A 20,759-nucleotide genomic window follows, 5' to 3' on the forward strand; every position below is an offset into this window, starting at 1 on the left:
GGGGAGTCTTCTATTGTTAACTCAATAAAAAAAAAAGAGCTTGGAAAAACGCGCCTTCTTTCCACTTGGGTTGTTCTGTGGTTTGTCTTTGTGCAGCTGCATAGTTTGCCAATCTATGCAGTACACTTAGATGCAGCACTTCCCCCTCATGTGGTGAACATAAGTGGTTCAGGACCATCTGACTTTAAAGACCCGCCACACCCTGTGTTTAGGGTGCAGCTAGGGTCAGGAAGCTGGGGTTCCTTCACATACTGGAGGCCTTTGGTGGCCCTTTCTCCTTAGCTTTAACCTACATGTAATGTGGAACCATACATTAAGACTCTCCTGTGGGGATATACTGAGTACCCTAATAAACTTGCCCGAGGATCAGAGACGTAGAGGTCAGGCAGTGGTGGCACACACCTTTAATCCCAGCACTTGAAGTCTCATACCTTTGCTTGGGTAGGACACATGCCTTTAATCCCAGGAAGTAATATGGCAGGGCAGAGAGAGGTATATAAGGCGTGAGGAAACAGGAACGCAGTCTCTTTAGGCTGAGAATTTCAAAGAGGCAAGAACTAGTGGCTGGCTGTTCTGTTTCTCTGATCTTTCAGCTTCACCCTGATATTTGGCTCTGGGTTTTTTATTAAAAGACCATCTAAGATTCAAACAACACTCTCCAGTCAGTTTGTTGAGCTGTGTTAAGAAATAGAAGTTAAAGATAATTCAAGCTTCCTTGCATTTTGCATTGGTGCAACCCTCTGTTGCTGGTCCTGACTTCTCACATTCTCAAGCACCAGTTTATCCACTGTGGTAGTTTGAATGAGAATGCCCCAAATCTCAGATGTTTGAATATTACCATTTGGGAGAGATCTAGGGAGTGTGGCCTTGCTGGAAGAAGTATGTCACAGGGGTTTCAAAGCCATGTGCTATTCCCAGTTCACTTTCTGGTTTTTACTTGTGGTTCAAGATTTGAACTCTCAGCCCCAGGCCTGTGGCACAATAGCTCCACTCTACCAGGAGCCGCCTGGGGATTCTAGCCCCTGGCAAAGATACTGCAAAGCAAGAGTTCCAGGCCATGCCAGGTAGGCCTCAAGTGCTGCCTGAGGGCCCTCGCCCCTGCCTGCAACACAGCAACAGCTTTCAGTCCATGCGGCTGGTGGGGCAGGACTCAACCAGGAGCCACCCAAGGACTCTAGCTCCAGGCTGGGACATAGCCACAGCAACAGATCCAAGCCATGCCATGTGGCTGGCAGGGGCAGTAAGATGCTCTTATGGTGAGCGAATACAGTGTGGGGAGTTGGAAGAGAGGTGGAGCATTTCATGGGCTGGGGAGAGGCAGTTCTGAAAAGGTGAGGGTGGTGAGGAACTGGCTGATGTGAAAGGCATGGTTGCCACCTATATCCAAGGTGATGTCTGGACATGTGCTATTGCCAAGGGCCATTCTTGGTCCAAAGCCCTGAAGCAGCTGAGCTGATGTCTGTGGCTCTTGTCGCCACTGAGGGCAGTGCAGAGGCCGCTATTTGGGGCCAGATTGGTGTCCGAGAGCCATGCTGCCATGGGGCCATGTACTGCCACCTGGGGCCATGGTGACATTGGGCCCGGGCTGCTGCTGAGGTCCATGTTTGGGTCCATGGCTCTACAGCAGCCAGGGTCTGAGTTAATGTCTATGGCCCATGTTATCACCAAGGCCACAGGGATGCCCGAGGTCTGGTCAGCCAAATGAGACTATGTTGTCCCAGGGCCATGCTGCTACCAGGACCATACTGATCCAGGTGGCTTGTGCTGCCACCTGAGCCAGGGCTACTGCCGAGGGTCACGTCTGGGTCCATGGTCCTGCTGTGGCTGGGGTCTGTTGATGTCCATGGCCTGTATCGCCATGGGGTTCATAGGAACCAAGAGTGTTGAAATCTGAAGGTTGTGCTGAGCTGGCCCTGCCCCTCACTGGATACTGCCACAGGAGATCTAGCCCCTGCAGTCAAGAAAGATGGCCCCACCCTTCACCATGTGCATGCACCTCACCTGGGCAGCACACTAGAGCTGACCCTGTTGTCAGGAAGCAGGTGAACCAGTCCTGAGAGTGAGAACAGCAGAGCTGGCCCTGCCACCCCCTCATCTGCCATGTGGTGGCATGGGTGAGGGAAAGATGCCCTCCCCCTCCCACCCCTTGCTGCCTGTGATCAGTGAGAGGGCTGGATCACGAAAGATGGAGAACTAGCCTTGTCCCTCACTGACTGCAGCACACAAGTGGGCCCTGCAGCACATGGGAGAGCAGGCCCTGCACCTGGCCTGTGCGGTACACTAGAGCTGACCCTGTTGGTGGTGGTGCAGATGAGCCGGACCTGAGGGCATGAGAGCAGGAGAGATGACCCCTCCCCACCTCCACCCTGTGCCCCCTACAGCAATCAGAAGAGAGGGCCCTACGCCTTTTTTGCCTGGGCAAGACAGCGGAGCTGGCCCTGGTGGTGTGATTATGGGTGAGCCGGACCCAAGGGCTTGAGAGCAAAACTGGCCCCTCTCCTTGCTACAAGGCTGTGTTGGGTGGCCTGGTCAAGGCAGGGCTGGAGAGCTCACTTGGGTGGTGACAGTGGAGGGAAGCTGGTAGAGGGACCAGCCCAGCTACCCCCAGGCCCAGAACCAGGGCCATGAGTTGGCCCACCAGAACATCAACCATATCTATGAACTGTTGGAGCATGTGAAGGGGACGAACCTACAGATCCAAAACTGTAGGATCCCCAGGACAGAGGGCAACAGGATATACAAGAGGAGCCCTGGTGAGAGCCCATGATTGATAGCCAGAGGCCTTGAACCAGAGCGATGGCTTGTGGCAATGAAGGCTTGCAAGTGAAGGTGAAAGGACTTAGGGGGAGCTGTGTGACTCAGTGGGCCACACACACTACAGCTTCCACAACCAGATGCTTTCTTTTTCTGGGCTTTTGTGTTTTTGTTTTTGTCTTGTTTTGTTGGTTTTGCTTTTGTTTGTTTGCTTTGGTTTTTCTTTTAAATTTTGTTTTGTTTTGGGAGGGAGGTTGCAAGGGTGGATGTGGGGGGGGATGGGCACAGGGACAGGGAGGTGGGTGGGATCGGGATGCATGATGTGAAATCTGCAAAGAATCAATAAAAGTAAAAAAAGGAAATTCTCAGCTTCTAGCTCCAACCGCCATGCCTACCTGCTGTCAACTTCTTGACCCCTCTGGAACCACAAGCTAAATAAATCCTTCCTTCTGTAAGTTGCCTTGGTCGTGGAGTTTTGTCACAGTAATAGAAAAGTAGCGAATGTTGCCACCGTGGGTTTGGCACATACTAAACCCTACCACTGCATCACAGGGAAGAGAAGGGTGGGACAAGGCTGGCGGTTGCCCCCTCCTCAGCTCTCCCATACAGTTTCTAACGGAGCTGCTGACCCTGGAGACAGAGGGACTACTGGAGCACCCAGGATGGTGAGCCCACAGAAACGTCAAGTAAAAAGGTGGAAAAGTGCTTATGGAGGAGATTAGACCTTTATTCTGCTTTATTATATTTGCTTAATTGTGGTTATTGTTGACCATAGTATCCTTAGTATGAGGGGTTTTGATCTAGCTCTGGTCTACACCTTTTCCGTATCTACTCTTAAAAATAGTTCAAATGCCCTCACAATTTTTTTTATACTGAATTGTCAAAAAATACATTCTGTCCTTGGTTTGTTTGTTTGTTTTCCTGGTATTTTGAGACATGGTTTCTTTGTGTAGGTTTGGCTGCCCTAGAATTAGCTCTGTAGACCAGGCTGGCCTCAAATTCACGGAGATCCACCTGCCTCTGCCTCTTGAGTGCTGGGATGAAAGGCGTGTGCTACCACTGCCCAGCATTGTGTTCATTTTTAAAATATGCTGGGATTGTATTTGGATGAGAATATTAGAGTATGCATTTGTGTATACAGATTGGCAAATTGACTCATTCTTGAGAGTAGGCTAAAAACACTGGGGCTATTTAATTACTTGTCTTAGGACAACACCAACTCACATTTTTGGCTTTTGTAACTTTTTAAGGATATATATGATACAACTAGGGATGTATTTTAGGATGTTGAAAACATGCTTGAATACTTAGCCCCTCGGAAGTGTATAGTATAATTCATATGGGGGCCCAGCTAGAATCCTCCTTCTTTCTGCAGTGTGGCATTTGTGCTACAGCCTGTTCTGGAGACGAGAGATGGATTCAGACAAGTTTTTTCTTACAATAGACATAAGCGCTGTTTGTGGGTTCAACGTTCCCTCCTCTCCAAACTCTTGTAATCGCAACATTTGGAGAGAGAGGCAGAAGGGTCCCAAGTTTGAGGTCAGTAAGTGCTGCACAGTAAGACCTTGTCTAAGCACTAAAGTACATGTTACTTTTGTCTATTGAGTCTTGAGTGAAATGTAGGAAGCCCTGGAAGCAAATAGTCTTTTCCCGTGTTTCACAGATGTTACCAGAAGGCCAGTTTTAGCTGTAAAGCTGGAAATACATGTTTTGACACACCCTGAAATGCAACTAATAAATTCAGAAGGCCTTAGGAAACTACCCATAACTTTTCCTTGGCCACCCGCTCTTGGATAGCAGAACTCACTTGAAAATCAGGGGCCACAAGGCAACTTGCACAGAAGAAACTTAAGGATGGCATTTCCAAAAGTTGTGTTCCTTGTTACAATTGTTTTCTTTTCTCCCATCTCCTCGCATGCAGTACCCCAGTGGACACTAAGGGAGACACTGACTGCTGAAAACCCCAAGGGGACAACACAGACGGACAGGTGCCAGCAGGACTGTCGGGTGTGACCATCAGGTTACTGAGAACAGTTACAGAAGGAACAGAGAAGGAAGCGGCAGAGTGCTGTGCGTGCCTGAGGCACTTTGGGGAATGTGGAACTCAAGATTGTTTATAGGCACTAGATCACAATTTCTGCATGTGCAGATGTAGTTTGATTGGAAGAAAGAAGCTGGGATAATTGAAGGTCTGGAGCCTCAGCAGGTGGTCAAAGGCTGGTCTGTTGTTTAATTTGGTTGCTAGACATCAATCCAAGGCCTCGAATGCGTCTGATTTTGATATCGGGGATAAACCCAAGGCCGTGCGCATGGGGAAGTCACTACCACTGAGTTACTTCCTCAGCCCTGGCCGGGTTTTTGAAGGCCACCAGGTTTGTGTCATAGAACTGCCTGTGTGGCTTCCAGCGCTGCCTCCAGAGACACACCGACAGCACCAGGGTGCTAACCAGTAACAGGGCACTGGAGATACACAGTCCCCAGAAGATGACTACCGAGCTGGGCTTGGTTGTGAAGGTGGCACATGACCTCTTCCAGCCTGAGGTCTGCTGCCGGCTCAGGCCAGCCCTGTTGGCTGCCAGTACACACACGTGGTAGGTGGTGCTTGGAGACAGCTTGTACAGGGGATGCTGTTGAGCTGTAGCATAGATGTCCGCTACGGACTGGTTCCCAGATCCTCCTTCCGCCAAGTAGTTGATCTGGTACCAGAGCACCACTGAGTTGGGGGCACACCAGTGGATGAGCATTGACGTGTCAGTTATCTCTGAAACCCCCTGCAGCTTGGGAGGGTCTGGGATGGTATCTTCCCCACTAAGACCGGGGCAGCGGCATCTGAAGCGCCTCTGCAGCTCTGCACATGGGGTCTGCAGATGCCTACAGGGGTGGTAATCACAAGAGACAGCCTCGTGAGGTGCTGCCACCTGATTCTGAGTCTCATCCTCCTCACTGTCGTCATCTAACAGCAGGACTGGAATCTCATCCTGTGGAGGATGTGTGTGGGGAGCCTGGGCGGTGGCTGGTGTCCTCTGGTTAGTCTGAGATATGCTCCGGGGGTTTGGCGAAGTGGACAAGGGTCCGAGGTATTTGCTGAGCAGTGTGCCGGAGGCAAGTGAGATACTGGGCTCGAGGGTATGTGTGGCAATCTGCTCTGCCCCTGTGCCGGCTGCACCAGGCAGGGCCCTGGAGGGACTGTAAACGGTCAGAGAGTCAGGAGGGGACTGGGCAGTTTCCTCTGAAGTATCACCATGCATCCATGACCCTTGTGTAAGAGAAGCCACAGTGTGGGAGGGGACCTTGGTGATACTTTGTTGGCCTCCTCCAGGCTGAGTAGACAGGACTGTGTTCTGTCCAATGGAAGGCCCCTGTGTCCGTGGCGCAGAAACTGGATGATCAAAGTGAGGCGGATTTGAAGCCAAGAGGGTGGTGCTTTGGTCTGGCCTGCACACATCAGACAGCTGGCAGAGGGAGAGAGGGCCAGAGAAGGGGTCCTTGGATCCTAAAGCGGGCTCACACATGGTATCTGCTGCCCTGGAGGGAAAACCAATCATTAGGAGATCCTTGGTTTCAGGGTTTTAAATCCTCAATGTAGGGGTCCGCTCTGCTAACACATCTCTACCAAATATCGCCTAGTGACATCACTTTATTGACCCAGGAAACCTTTGAAGGAAGTCCCTTTCATCCCTTCTGGGCAGAGAAGGAAACAGGAAAGAGATGCCAACTGCCCAAGATGCCATAGCTAGCAAATGGCGAAGCATAAACCTGGGAAACCTGTGCAGTAGGAACTATTACCCCAGAGAGTGTAACACAGTCATATCTACAGTAGGAAGTGGAATGAAGCCAGCCTTTCTGCTTTAGCATGTGCTCTCAGCATCTTTTTCAACAGCATAGTGAGACTTGACTGTCAAGGGATTTAGTGCATCTTAGAAAATAAAGCTCTTCTAAGCCAAGAGATACCATTAGAATTTGTTTCCTGCCCCATGAGAAAGCTCTGTAAGCATACTGGGCTTAGGCTGAATGGCTAAGAGCAGGAAGCTAGGCTGTCTTGAGGGATCAAGGGGCCTAGTGGTTAAGAGCACAGATGTAGATGAAGATGGATACTGTCTCCTTCATCCAGCAGCTGCATGAATTTATCAAGTACCTCACTACTTTGGGCTCTATTCCCTTGTCTATAAAATGGAGAAATGGTATGGCTGATATTGCTTTTCCTACAGGGCATGCAGACTACATTTCCTAGCCTCCTTTGCAGTTAGGTGTGTGTGGTTTGTCCACTAACTGTTGGCCAATGAATATGAGTAGAAATGGTGAGCACCATCTGGCAGCCTCGTCCATTTAAAAGCTCCCAAGTCAGTTTTTCTATATTCTTTGCCCTTTCTAGAATAGAAGCAGAGCCCTCACCCTCCCCGCCCCCCACCTGACTACATTGGGGTGAATGCCCACATGGTCATATGGGCAAGACATAAGCTGGGATGGCTCCAGCCCTGGAAGGTTGATCCCACCTCACAGCCATCTGTTCAGTAAATGTGTTACCTGTGTACGACAGTTTTGTTTGCATCCACGAGAAGCCAAGCCAGCTCACAGTTGCAAGTGAGAGGGTTGCCAAAGAGGTTGACAGATAAGACCTGGGAGGAATTCACAATCCAAGGTCCAAAGGAACTCAAGTTGCAGCTGAAATGACACACGCGTGTGCTCACGTGCACACACACATACACAAATCAGTTAACTAATGATTTTAGGTTCAATTTGAACAATTAGGTTCACAATGTTCCCACAAGGGCTGGAGAGATGGCCCAGAGGTTAAGAGCACTGGTTGCTCTTCTAAAGGATCTGGGTTCAGTTCTCAGCACCCACGTGGTGGTTCACAACTGTCTGTGACTTCAGTTCCAGAGGATCTCACATCTTCTGGCTTCCATGGGTACTGCACATATGGTGCACAGACATACACACAAGCAAAGCAAACATACATATAAAATAATTATTTTATGTATATGAGTGCTCTATCTGCATGTACGCCTGTACATTGGAAGAGGGTCACTATAGATGGTTGTGAGCCACTGTGTGGTTGCTGAGAATTAAACTCAAGACTTGTGGAAGAGCAGCCAGTGCTTTTAAGTGCTGAGTCATCTCTCCAGCCCCCAATAATTAAACCTTAAAGAAAAAGAAACAAATGTCCCTAAGAGGCACAGTGGTGTTGTGAGAAAACAATTCTGCTAGTGTTAGAATTTTGAGTAGAACCAAAATGAGTTTAGACCTCCTATTTTGTCAACCAAACTCAGTCATTATTAACTCATATTGAATAGAGAAAATACCCCCATGCCAAGTGTTTTTATCAAAAGTCTGTGATAATGAACGTGTTAGTAAATACAAATCTCTCCACACACACAAAAACGGATAGTAAATACTATTGTTATAGACCAGTGCTGGAGATTGAAACCAGGGTTTCCCACATGCTAGGTAAGCGTTTTACCACCCTTAATCCAAAACTCTCAGTGAAACTCTTATCTCACCACTGGATAAGCCAAGAGACCCAGAGAGCGCAGTGAGTCTAGGACAAAGATTACGTTGAACTCCAGGGAAGAAAGAGGGGAGAGAGCCTGGAGTGAGTTTGCCATTGCTGAGTATGGTGGAGTTGCTGTGGGATGTCCTGTATGCTGTGAATATATGTTGCTAGGATTGATTGATAAATAAAATGCTCATTGGCCAGTAGCCAGGCAGGAAGGATAGTGTAGGCGGGACAAGGAGAGAGGAGAATGCTGGGTGGAAGAAAGCTGAGTCAGGAGATGCTGCCAGCCACTGTGAGGAGAAACATGATGTAAGATACCGGTAAGCCACGAGCCATGTGGCAAGGTATAGATTTATAGAAATGGTTTAATTTAAGATATAAGAACAGATAGCAAGCAGCCTGCCACAGCCATACAGTTTATAAATAATATAAGTCTCTGTGCGTTTACTTGGGGGACGCGAGTGGGAGAGATTTGTCCTGACTGTGGGCCAGGCAGGACCAGGAAAACTTCAGCTACATGGAGTATTTGTAAAAATGGCCACAGGTCCTCTCATCTCTGTAGGCTCACACCTTTGCAATGTGATTGCATCTCTCCCCATCCAAAGCTAGGCTGTACTTCTCTACCCTTTCAAACTTGGTGACTTACTTAGGCCAGGAGGATATTAGCAAATTGGATGTAGCCATAAATGAGAAAGCAGTTGAGTGCCAGAACTGGACCACAGCTGTTGGCACAATGCCAGTACTTATACAATGCCTCGCTCAGTGCACCATTTAGCCCTTGTTAAGTGGAGGATGGCACCAAAACGTAGAAGCTTACAATTGCCTTGTTTTCATTCACATGATTCTTGGGATGGCTTGGCAGTTCCTGGTCTGGGCAGGCTCACCTGGGCCAGATGACGTAGGAGTACATCATCTATAGAGAGCCTCAACTAGGTGTGGACCTCCCTCCATGCACCTTTTACCACCTGGGAGGTCAGCCTAGAGCATCACATGGTAGTCGGGGCTCCAAGAACAAGAGAAAACAAACTCCAACTCTCAATGCTTTCTCCTTTCTGTCTACATTTGCTAATACAGCACCGATTTCAAGTCACCAAGCTTCAAGCATCAAGCTTTGGATGGGTGAAGATGAGCAGTCACAGACAGGGATGGGGGACGGGAATGGGGCAGGGGAGAATTATTCTAGGCATATTTACAGTTTCTCACACCTAACAATGGCAGGTCCACTCTTGGCTCTCCCCTGTTTTTTCCTTGGAGTCTGACAGAATGTTTGACGTGGACTCTTCGCACTTCCTGAGCTCCTTGACTCTTAGGTTTTACTTCCCTGCCCTTCACAGTTAACAAATTCACCATGGGCAACATGAGCTGCACAGAGCTATGGCTCACTCACGCTCTCCCTACAGAAGCCTCCCTTACCCAGCCTGATGGATCACTAGCACTACCTGCTTTATAACACAGCATAGAGTGTGTGCCTCTGCTGTGGTTCACGATGGCTGGTGCTGGCCGGCAGTCATCTGCTTCCTGTACTAAACTGTGGTCTTATTGAAAGGTGGGGCCATAGCATCCTCATTACTGTCATGACTACCAGCTTCAGCATCAGCAGCTTCACCACCACCATTATCATCATACAGTCATCATCACTACCACCGTCATCACCATCATCACCTACACCAGTTAGTATTATCATTTGTGTGTGAGAGAGAGGGAGGGAGGGAGGATATGCATATTAATGCGCATGTAGGAATGTGTATCCATGTATGTGTTTGTGGGTGTCAGAGATTGACATCAGGATGTCCTCCTTGATTGCCTTCCACCTTATTTTTTTGAGACAGGGTCTCTGCCCTGAGCCTGAAGCTTGCCGTTTAGCTGAGGCTGGCTGGCCAGCACACTGCAGGGCTTTACCTGCCTCTGCATCCCTATGCTGGTGTTACAGATGTGCACCACCGTGCCTGGAGTGCTGGAGATTGGAACTCAGGTGTTCATGCTTGCATAGCAAGCACCTTTCTCCCTGAGCTACCTCTCTAGCCCCACCTTCCCCAGTTCTATAGATACAGCCTATACTCCAGAAACAGACTTAAGGGCTCCCATTTGTTTTTTTTTAAGTGAAAAGCCCCAAAGGGAGTACCATTGTTGTAGTCCTGTTTCACTCTATATCATTTTCCAGTGTTTCATCCTTTTGACTTTGGATTTTTGTATTTTTATCAAGCCTAAAGGAGTCATAGCCACAAAGTATTTTCCCTCCACACCATGTGTGCTTAGTATCTGGTTACCAAATGAAGGAGAAGCGTTCATTCCCAAGGAAAAATAGCTCCATCTTTGGCACCTGCTTTGGGCAAAAGAGAACTAAGAAAACCCACTCTTGGGCTCCCCTGGAATTGTGAGCCACGACACCACCTTTATCCACGATGTGGTAAGCCCTGTGGCCCCTCTAAGACACCATCTTCCTGGACTCTGAGAGGCAGGTATTCATCCTCTGAAAAGCGCTAAGCCCCAGTGGGTCAGGGAACACAGAACCTCACCACAGAACTAAGGCTCAATGCTGCTACTTTAAATCTTTCACAAATGGCCAATGACACAGAACAGACTGTTAAACAACTGGGTATTTCAAACAGGGCTTAGGTTCAACAGAAACCATAAAGGCTGAGAGCACTAAGTAAGGGGCTGGCTGAGGCGCCCAGATCCCAAAGAGAATTGGGAAAAGAGATCCACACCCTGTTCAAGACCAGGGAAGACAAGGAGTTTACTAACTCATTACCCAGCTGGAGACTTGATCAAAGAGGGGAGAAGAGACTGGACAGCGCTTTGGAAGCTCCTCTAATCCCCATCCCCTACCAAAACACGAGGGAGAAAAGACAATGCTTCTATGTCAAATGACAAGTCCCCGATGTAGGACCCACTGACAAGAGGTGGCCTGGGGTCATCTTAAGTTCCACTACTCTGAGAAGTCAAGCCAATGGCTGCTACTAGAATAAGGGGGACAACTCCAGATCCTACAGCATGGTAAACCTTCCTACCCCATCTCCTTCCCTCCCAGCCCACTCACACCCTGGGATGGCATCATTGGGGAAAGGAGGGGGTTCCAGTGGAGAGAAGGCCCAGTGTCCTTGTCTCCTCATTGCTAGTTATGAAGCTGGGGATACTGTCTGGGACCTGCTTAAGACACCACAGGGAAGATGGGGGGAGAACAGAGGCCCAGGCAGGATTTGGAAGGGCAGTGACAGAAACAGTAAGGACTGGCATGTCATATAAAATTCAATATAGTATAACAGGCAAAAATCAGTCCTGACTGAGCTGGGCTTAAAATCACTTACTTCTGGAACAGAAGGACTTGTAGACAAGGTGTGTCTTGAAAGATCTCTGTGTGGACAGAACTGAGTGCTGGGGATTCTTGACAATCCAGCTGCTGCAGATTGGGAGTCATCTTGAAAATGTCTCCCTCCAGCGTCTTCAGCCTGGGCATCTTTCTCAGGTAGAGGGACTTGAGCTGTGGAAGGTTCCTGATCCACCCAGACTCAACTGAAATCAAAGGGAATTATCCATTACAGCAAGGCCCAAAACCCAGGGGCCCAGAAGAGCCATACAGAAGTAAGTGACAGGAGAGGTGACCACTACAGCAGCTGGAAAGGTGCTTCCTCAGCTATGCCTAATCTTTTTTTTACAAGTTGGCTAAAAACAGAGAGAAGCATGGCTGACCCAAGGTCACAGAGCTGGAAGCCCTTACCCGGGACTATTATCTCCAAGCCTGCTGCTGTCACAGCCTCAGGTTAAATAAACTCCATATGCCAAATAGCCAGACTTAGCTCGGATGCCTCCGAAGAGTGGAGAGCTTTCAGGGAACACAAGAAAGGAAGAGAGGGGCACATGGCTGGAGGAGGTCCCAGGAACTCAATTTTGTCGTCTCCCAAAATATGGAGAACATTACCCTTTCTGAATTTCTTGTTCTCTCTAGCCCCTTGCCGCCCTTCCTCAGACCACCGTGGTAAACAAGAGGTTATAGACACATAGAGTGTTTTTAAAGAGCAATAGAAGCATGCTCGTGAATCAGAGGCACCTCCCTCCTGCATCTTGTTGGAAGAACCCAACATCTGTAGAAACAAATGCGTGTTGCAGGGGAAATCAATGAATTCCTCTTTGGCACGCTTGGGTCAAAGCTCATGTATATGTTTATGTGCTCCAATGCCAACTTCACCTCGCCATCCCACAGCTTTCATCCAGCCAGAAGTGTTGAGCCCTGCCGGTGGAATGCTTGGGCTGTGATTTGAGGACTTTAGGCGCTAGATCTAAGAGATTAGGTCTAACATCATTCCACCATTCTGTGCCTTAGTTTCCTTTTATGTAATCCGGCGATTGTCAGCAGTTCTGCGACTGTGTGGCACTTCAGGCACTTGGGTCCACGCGTCTGGTTTCTGGGGCCACCTCTTGAAGAACGCAGCCCTGACCTCCACCCCCCAGAGGAGCGTGTGTAGCCCTCACACCCGCTCTCACCTCGCTCGAGGCGCGCGCCGCTCAGGTCCAAGACCTCCAGCGCCGCCAGGGGCCCGCCGTCCTCCCCGGCGAACGCCTCCTGGGCGATGTGGTCCAGCTCGCTGCAGGAGAGGTTGAGAAGCTGCAGCGCCGGGAAGCGTGCGAAGGTCCGTGGCTGCAGCGCCTGCAGTGGGTTCCCGGCCAGCACCAGCGAGCGCATGTTGCGCTCCGGGGGCCCGGCGTAGGCGGGCAGCGCGGTCAGCAGGTTGTGGCTGAGGTCGAGCTCGCGCAGCTCGGCCGGCGTGCCGCGGCCCCAGTGCAGCGTGGAGATGCGGTTATGGTTCAGAGTGAGCACGCGTAGCTCGGGCAGGCGACCGAACTCAGGCCCCCCGAAGGCGCGCAGCAGGTTGTGGCTGCCGTCGAGGCTGCGCAGCGTGTGCGGCAGGCAGCTGGGCAAGCGCTCCAGGCTGCGGTTTGCCAGGGTCAGGGTCGTGGCTCCTGCAGCTGCAGCGGGGAGCCCCTGGCAGGGCGAGTCGGTGGCTTGGCTGTCGTGCATGTCCCGGGGTCCCTGATGAGTGAGTCGGAAGAGGGGGATCGTCTCCTGGGAAAGTCCCGCCAGTCTCTGGCTCCGCACCATCAGCAGTAGCAGCTGCAGCAGAAGCAGCAGCGTCCAACGCATGTCGAGTCTCTAGGGAAAGACCGCCCATGACTTCAGAAGAAGCCCCTGAACGGAAGGCAAAAGTGTGTCCCCTGGATGTTCCGATGTTCCTGTAGCGCGCGCGCGTGTGTGTGTGTGTGTGTGTGTGTGTGTGTGTGTGTGAGAGAGAGAGAGAGAGAGAGAGAGAGAGAGAGAGAGAGAGAGAGAGAGAGAGAGAGAGAGAGAGAGAGAGAGAGAGAGAGAGAGCAGGTGGAGACCAGCTTTTCCCTCATCTCTGGTGCAGGACCCATGCACACTTGCTTGTCCTAGCCTCCCGGAGGCTTCCCTCATCTTTCCACGCCTGACCTGACTCTTCCAGGGTCCCCCATGCTTCCTCTTCTATGAGTTTTTGAGAGAAGGCTGTTCGTTCTCTTTTTGTCTGCAACACCCCCCCACCCCCCACCCCCCACCCCCGGCTCCCCCCTGTTTAAGCAGCGGCGTCCTAATTGTGAATGCTCCCGGGTTAAACTTCAGCTGAGATTAAATGGGAGTCAAGAGAAATGTAGTCAAACCTAGACTGGGCCCATTTTTCTCACTGGAAGTGCCCAGCCACTTCTTAGTTTGAGTAAAATAAGTTCTGGGATCCTCATCTTGGAAGGGAGCTCAAGGTTGCCCTCAGAAGAAGACAGGAGCCCTAGACAGCTCCAAGACTTGGGACTCTTGGATCAAGCATTCCCTGGTCTCAGATGGGCTCTAAAAAGCCAGCACTGGAGGAGAGATGGCCCAGGCCCGCTGGCTGCGCTTCCACCCGCTCTGGTGGCTTCTAAGCGGGCCCTGGGCATGAAGGTCACTGCCTGATAGCCCATGTTACTGCAGATTCCTGCCATGGCTCCCCACTGAACACCAATCTCTTGAGTCACCATCAAGGCTCCAAGAGAAAGGCCTCCCTCTTGGTAGGAAGATAAAGTGATGAGAAAGTTGCTGGGACTTAAGGCCAGGAGTGAAGGTATCTGTAGTATGGCACACTTACCTGGAAGCTGTCCCTGTGGTGTGGCACCCCTTCACGGTCCTCAAACTTTTGACTGTTGCAGGAACCAGTGACTTCTGAATGTGACTCTGAATGTCAGAGGGGAGACGGCTGGTTCCCCACTGCCCCTCCTCCAGCCCGGTCCAGGAGGAGCCTGAGACACTCCCGCCCTGAAGCCCCTCCTTCTCCACCAAGACTTTCCTTGTTTTGATCTCACTTCTTCGCCTCGGGCCTTTCCCTGCATAGACCTGGCGCCCCCACCCCCCACCTGCAGCCCTCCTCCAATCCTTCCGGTCCTTGTCTTTCCTTACTTCACTTTCCCAAGCTTGAGAAAAGGAGCCAGCAGCAAGGGCTGGTGCCCAGTGAGGCAGCCCTGTCACCTCCCAGGAATCCTATTCTCTCTTCTAGGTGATTCCTAATCTCCTGGGATAATTGGAGCTGGAATGGTGAGCTGGGAGAGAAAGAAGCTGCCTTTCCCGAGGGGAGGGGTGCTTTCCCAGAGTGGCTTGCAGAGATTCACAGGGAAGTGACCACAGACCTGCGCAAAGGAGTCTTCACACTGGATCTAGCTCAAGCCATGTGCAAAAGCCCCCAAGACAAGTGATTGCTCTGAGACCCGGTTCAGTGACAACCTGTGTTTAATTCTGAGCAGTGAGAACAGATACAGAGACCAGAAATGCAGAAAGAACACTCCCGCTCCATGATGGATCCCAGTTATAAGAACCTGCAGGTCCCCCAGAGGACACGGTGACACAGGTGTTTTTGCAGCACCTGCTTGGAGCAGACAGTGCTGTTCTCCCATAGAGCTCCTACCCCTTTCCCTCTTCTCCCAGGCCGGTCAGGAAGCTTGAGAACAGGCTGGGCTGTCATCCCCAATTCTTTGTATACAGATGCTGGGACCAGAGCTTCCTGTTTTTCCTCCTGTCACTGCTTATCTGGGCAGCTCTGAGTAGTCCCAGGAACCTTGCAAACTGGTCTGATGGGATTACTAGTCCCTGGCGGTTTCCTTTGAGGTCGTCTTCAAAGATGTGTGTTGCAGGGCCAGCTGAGGCCTTGCTGTTCAGAACATTCCTCCTGTGCCTAAGCGAGGTCAGGGGAGGTCTGCTCTGTGCTCGCCTCTGGGGAACTATCCAGGAGTCTGGGTCCTGGCCTCGGTGGTGTTGGGACCGCTGCACCATGGGAAGAAGTGGAAGCAGAGAAAGATGGGGAAGGGAAGTGGCTGGAGGTTGACTCCTGAGGCCCAGCCATGAGCTCCTTAACCTCTGCTTGGCACAGAGCTGTATACCCAAGAATCAAAGCCTCAGATTTCTCTCAAAATTAAACATGCTCTGTCCACCTTGGTCAAGTCATTAGCTCCCTTGAATCCAGCAGGGGAGTTCTGCTGGAGACACCAGATGGGAAGGAGCAGAGCCCACTGAGATATAAGTACAAATAGACCGCTAGAAGGAAGGACCTTCGTATACCTGCAAGGACTGTAAACTATGTTAAGAAACCCTGTTGGGGACACTCCTCTGGGCCGTAGTGGGGAGGGGTAGGGAGAGCCCCTGGCCCTGAAGTCGTCACCTGGTACTCTCCTGGAGCTCAGATCCTCTTAACCAACCTAACCTAGCCTGCTGTGTTACTTGCTGCCTGCCTAGGCTGATGTGCTGTTTACTCTCGGTCCTCCGGGGTGCTCTATTGCTTCAGCAGATAGGTTCCTGGTGCTATCCAATTGGGCCCCCATGCTGGGGAAACTGAGGTCAGTCCCTGGATGGGTTTGTTTAGAATTTTTTTTATAGCCTTGCCCTTGTATGGTGCTTTCTGCTTTCCATCATCATCCCCACCTCCACACACACACCCCATCCCCTACCTCCCACCCCCACCCCCAACCCCCACTTTACAGTTAAGTACTTTCCACTGCTAGATCCCAGGTCCACAAGCATGCTCTCATTGAATCTTCCCAAGGCACTGAGTACTATGCTGTGGTAAGGAAACTGGTTCCCAAGGCTGACTGGGCTCTGGAGCAGATTATGAGTGTGCTGTCTGTGTATTACTGTGTTTAGATCCCTTCAGCCGATTTTAGTATTTGATGCTGCTGTTATCTTCCTTTTTAAGATAACCTTTCTTTGATATTTAGATAAATCCGTATCACTTAAGATGCTGAAACATGTTGAAAATGTCCTTTTGTCAATGAGCAGACTTCTCGGGTATAGCAGGCTTAAAGATGACTACTGTGTGGCACCTGTGGGCACCTCTCAGGGACACCGAAGAACTCTTTCAGTCCTTTCTTTTCTAGCACTTTTGGTAGCCTAGGAAAAGGTGGCATAAATGTTTTACTCTACCAGAGAAGGATGCAAGAGTCCCGTGACAAAGTCCTGGAACCAAGAAGTATATGTTTCTCAACCCCCTGCCACATCCTTTCCTCCATGTGGTACCTCCTGAACTATCCCCGGCTGGGGTGTCTCCCCTTTGATCAACTCAGTCTCTTAACAACCTCCTCTATGCCTTAAAGAAGGAGACCTTTAACTCAGGACTCAGGTGCAAGGAACTTATTGGAGAGATGATCTGAGGAAGCCCAGGGAGTCTGAGTTACGGTCATGAGCAGTGAGACTCTCCGAGAGATGTGTCTGTCAAGTGTTGAGGAAGTGCAGCATTTACCCCCAGCTTCTGTATCCTGCTGGTCCCAGGATTCTTCTCACTGCTGATGCAGCTCCCAGACATACCTGACTTTCCCTGAGCACGGATGGAGCCTCTCCAAGGAGGCCCACTTGCTGTGGGTTAGTGCGGAGAGTACCTGCCCTAGCTCCTTGCTCTAAGCTGTGTTAGATATCCTTCCTGGGTACTCTTCCACAGGGGGTGCGGGCTGTGTGCCACAGATGACTGATAGAGTCCCTCCATCTGTAAGACTGAATGTCCTGAGAACTAGCCACATTGACAGTCTTGCTAGCTCCAGAGCACAGGCCAGAATCTGGCACTCGGGGGAAATGCTTGACAAATGAATGGGGAAAGGCGTGGCAGGATCACGGTGGGCCCCAGGGCTGAGATGGTTAAGGAGAGGGTAGAGACTGGGGAGGGAGCTGAAGCAGAAATAGGAAATTGAGTCACCATGGGGCTGGATAGCTTGCTCAGTGGTTAAGAGCACTTACTGTTCCTGCAGAAGACCTGGATTTGGCTGCTAGCACCCATATGATGACTCAAAACTCTAACTCCACTTCCAAGGGATCCAGCGGCGCCTTCTGAGCTTTTTGGGTTTCTGCATGCACAGGATGCACATACATACACTCAGGCACACACGCATACACATAGATTTAATATTTTTAATGAAATTTAAATCGTCAAAGCTTTTGCAATCCCAGGTTTCCAACATATTTTAGGGCTTGGTAGGGAATTTCTCCTGAAAGATCACATGGTTAGAGTGTTAGAAACACATGGCCCCAGGGAAACAAACAGCCAGTAATTATACTTCTTCTCTGGTTGTGTGTAAAAATCAGGGCCAAAGATCGTCGCTTTTAGAAAGGTCTTGACCATTTTGTCTGGCCCTACCCCCACCCTGTCCATTCTGAAGGTAGAAAACTGAGTTCCAGAGAGGGCAAAGGTTTGGCTGAGGTTACAGAGTTGTGGGTTTCTGGTTAATGAGGAAAAGGGTGACCCCACTCATAAATCCTTCCAGGCCATTTCTTCATAGTTCACTAGGTCTCTCCTGCTCTGGTGGAGGAGTCGGGGCCTGACCTGCCCTCACCTCCTGAATGCCAAGCATTGGGAAGAACTCTAGGCTTTTGACCTGTGCTGTTCTGTCTCATTCCCAGGAGTGTCAGAATATATACTTCAGATACAGGTTGCCCCAGAGATCTTCCAAGGGCCTCTCGTCTGGCTGTGTTCACAGCTCTAGCAGCCTGGGGGTTGATAGGGGCTGGCTAGGTGACTGGCCAGCCAACGGGTCAGCCTGGCTTCCCAGATGCCAGCTGACTCTGTTGCAGAATTCCCCTCCAGGTGCCAGAGTTGGAATGTGCAAGAGCACAGCTTCATTCTTCTCTGACACCTGAGATAAACGAGCTGCTGGGATGGGAGGGTGTTTGTGGGAGGACATGGTACCAGGTTGTCAAGTCTCCAGAAAGGGCCTGCTCCCACAGAACGGTGTGCAGTACAGAGGCTTCCAGAGCTCATGGCATCTGTGTGGACTCATTGACAACCTGCCAAAGAGGAAGAGGTCTTTAGGAACAAGATGGTGACAGTTAAGATGTAAAGCCTTTTACCTCTCCGTGTCAGTAAGACTTCAACATAGGGATTTGTGGGATGCTTGGCATGTAAAAACGTAAGACTTTAAAAAAAAAAATCCATCATTGAAAAGATTCAGACTGAACAGAGGAGCCAGGCACAAATTTATCACTTTCCTTTGTGTATAGATGTAGGAAGTAAGATGAAAAAGGCATAGGCTATCTTATAAACTGATTCTGGAGTTCTCCACAGCTAGGGATGCACTAGAAAGCAAAGAACCTTGAAGTCGGATGGAGGATGTGGATTCCCGTCTTCAAGCTGATCCCACCTTACCAAGGACAATGTAAATTCTACTCTACCTATTCCATGTGGGATTGTCAAAGAGATCAACTGGCTTAGCAACTCAATGCACATGCCAACATCTGTATTGGGTGCTCACATATAAAATGAGGTCCCAGAGGTGAGTAAGGCTTGGACCTTCCCTCCAGCAGAAGACAGAAGCCACCGCACATAGTGTGAGCACACTACCAGATCACAAGGAGCTGAGCCGTGCGCTGTTTACAGCTTGTTTACTGCTCATCCCTGTATCTGGCAGGACTCATGCATTATACATGTGCTGTGGGTTGGACAGGAAAGGCCCCAAAGACCCGAAAGGCTTGGTCCCTTGTCCCTGGCACTTCTGGGAGGTATTTGGAAACTTTAATGGGTAGGGATTACTGGTGGGAAGTTGTCTTATCATAAATGTACTCTTGAAGGAAATATTGGAACCTTGCTCTTCCTCTTCCTTTGCTTCCTAGCCACCAGGAAATGAGAAGGTTTGTCCCACTACCTGCTACCAAGTAATATACTGCCTCATATAGACCCCCCCACACACACACACACAAATAATGGGCAATCTACCATGGACTGAAACCTCTGAAACTGTGTGCTAAAACAAGTTTTTCCTCCTTGTAAGATGGTTGATTATCTCAGGCTTTGTTACAGTAACAGAAAGCTCAACAGCACACTTGCTTAAATGATATTTGCTGAATATGTTTATTTTTTATTCCGTGCTCTTCTACTTCTTATTAGTTACATTTCTTTATTTGGAATGTTTTAGAGAAGAGCAATCAGGTTTGAGTATATTTAGATTTCTAAAATATTTAGGAAAATCCTTTCAAAACAAAAGCGCTCAAGTTACACAAATCAGACAATGATTTGTAATCCTAAGGAACATGGATATGGTTTGTCACCATTGTCTACAGCAACTTGCGTGTGCAGTGTTTGGTTGAAATAAGGTTTTGTTGAATAAGGTTCAGCAACATGCACCATTTAAGGATTGACCTAACTGGGGTGACAAGAAATGAAGAAAGGACACACATACAGAAAAGCTGCGATGGGGTGGGTTGTGTGCTCTGATGGAGGTGCACCAGCAGTAGTTCAGAAACTCAGCAAGCTTAGCACCAACTTTGTGTGTGGGGGGAGGGTAACTAATCCTGGTAGAAGGCCTCCTTAGAAGGTCTCTGTAGGGGAGCAGTCTCAGGTTGGAGTCATCTGGGAGGAGGAAGCTGCTGTGGTTGGTAGTTTCTGTACACAATGTCAACATTCCAGAAGGATGAGGATGCCGCAGTTGATACTCTCTGCACACATTGGTTTGGGCTAAAGGTTGTTCACCAACATTTGTACTGGGATAGGGGAAGGCTTTGCCCTCACCATGGGTCTTGGGCATTGGGGTCCTTGACATGGCTGTGCCCATGTCAATAATATACATTCACTCAGGACTTCATCTATTCCCCACAATAAAGAAATGCATGTTACCCAGTAAGCAGGTAAATATGTGCTTAAAATCATTACTCACCATGGAAATGCACATTTATACCATAATGAGACACAACTATGTACCACCACAATGGCCAAAAATGAAAACAAAGAAGCAAAACCCATAAAATTTAATACCAAGTATTGATAAGGATATGGAGCAAAAAAGAATCCTTATGCTCATGGGAATGTCATATGATATCATACATGTACCCTATCGTTCAGAAATTATACCCCTAGTTTTATACTCAAGAGAAGGAATGTTTATAACAACTTCATTTATAAATGCCCACAACTGGAAACAACCCAGAAGGCTTTTAAATAAGAAAATGGATTCGTAAAATAAGAGTGTAGATATACAATGAGCTAGTGCAGAGCCACAAAAGAGAGAG

At 49.5% G+C, this 20,759-nt stretch overlaps 1 protein-coding gene across 1 annotated transcript; it reads right to left on the minus strand.

Annotated features, from left to right (window-relative positions):
- Positions 1 to 4,858: 4,858 nt before the first annotated feature.
- Lrrn4 (leucine rich repeat neuronal 4) lies at positions 4,859 to 14,465 on the minus strand. Its single transcript, XM_059259597.1, has 5 exons — positions 14,380 to 14,465; positions 12,734 to 13,400; positions 11,560 to 11,764; positions 7,279 to 7,416; positions 4,859 to 6,279 (listed from the first exon to the last, which is right to left on the minus strand). Exons 2-5 carry the CDS (start codon positions 13,389 to 13,391, stop codon positions 5,076 to 5,078), a joined length of 2,205 nt encoding a protein of 734 aa, XP_059115580.1. The 5' UTR covers positions 13,392 to 13,400; positions 14,380 to 14,465; the 3' UTR covers positions 4,859 to 5,075.
- Positions 14,466 to 20,759: the final 6,294 nt, after the last annotated feature.

The sequence above is a fragment of the Peromyscus eremicus genome, chromosome 4, assembly GCF_949786415.1.
Source record: "Peromyscus eremicus chromosome 4, PerEre_H2_v1, whole genome shotgun sequence".
NCBI classification, from domain to species: domain Eukaryota; kingdom Metazoa; phylum Chordata; class Mammalia; order Rodentia; family Cricetidae; genus Peromyscus; species Peromyscus eremicus.

What these genes read in the sequence shown, in the direction of transcription:
- Lrrn4 (XM_059259597.1), bottom strand. Translation starts at nt 13,391, where the DNA reads ATGCGTTGGACGCTGCTGCTTCTGCTGCAGCTGCTACTGCTGATGGTG. An exon ending in CGGCGCGCGCCTCGAGCGAG is followed by an intron (nt 11,765 to 12,733) that starts GTGAGAGCGGGT and finishes CTTTGATTTCAG; the next exon opens with TTGAGTCTGGGTGGATCAGG. An exon ending in CAAGTCCTTCTGTTCCAGAA is followed by an intron (nt 7,417 to 11,559) that starts GTAAGTGATTTT and finishes GTGTCATTTCAG; the next exon opens with CTGCAACTTGAGTTCCTTTG.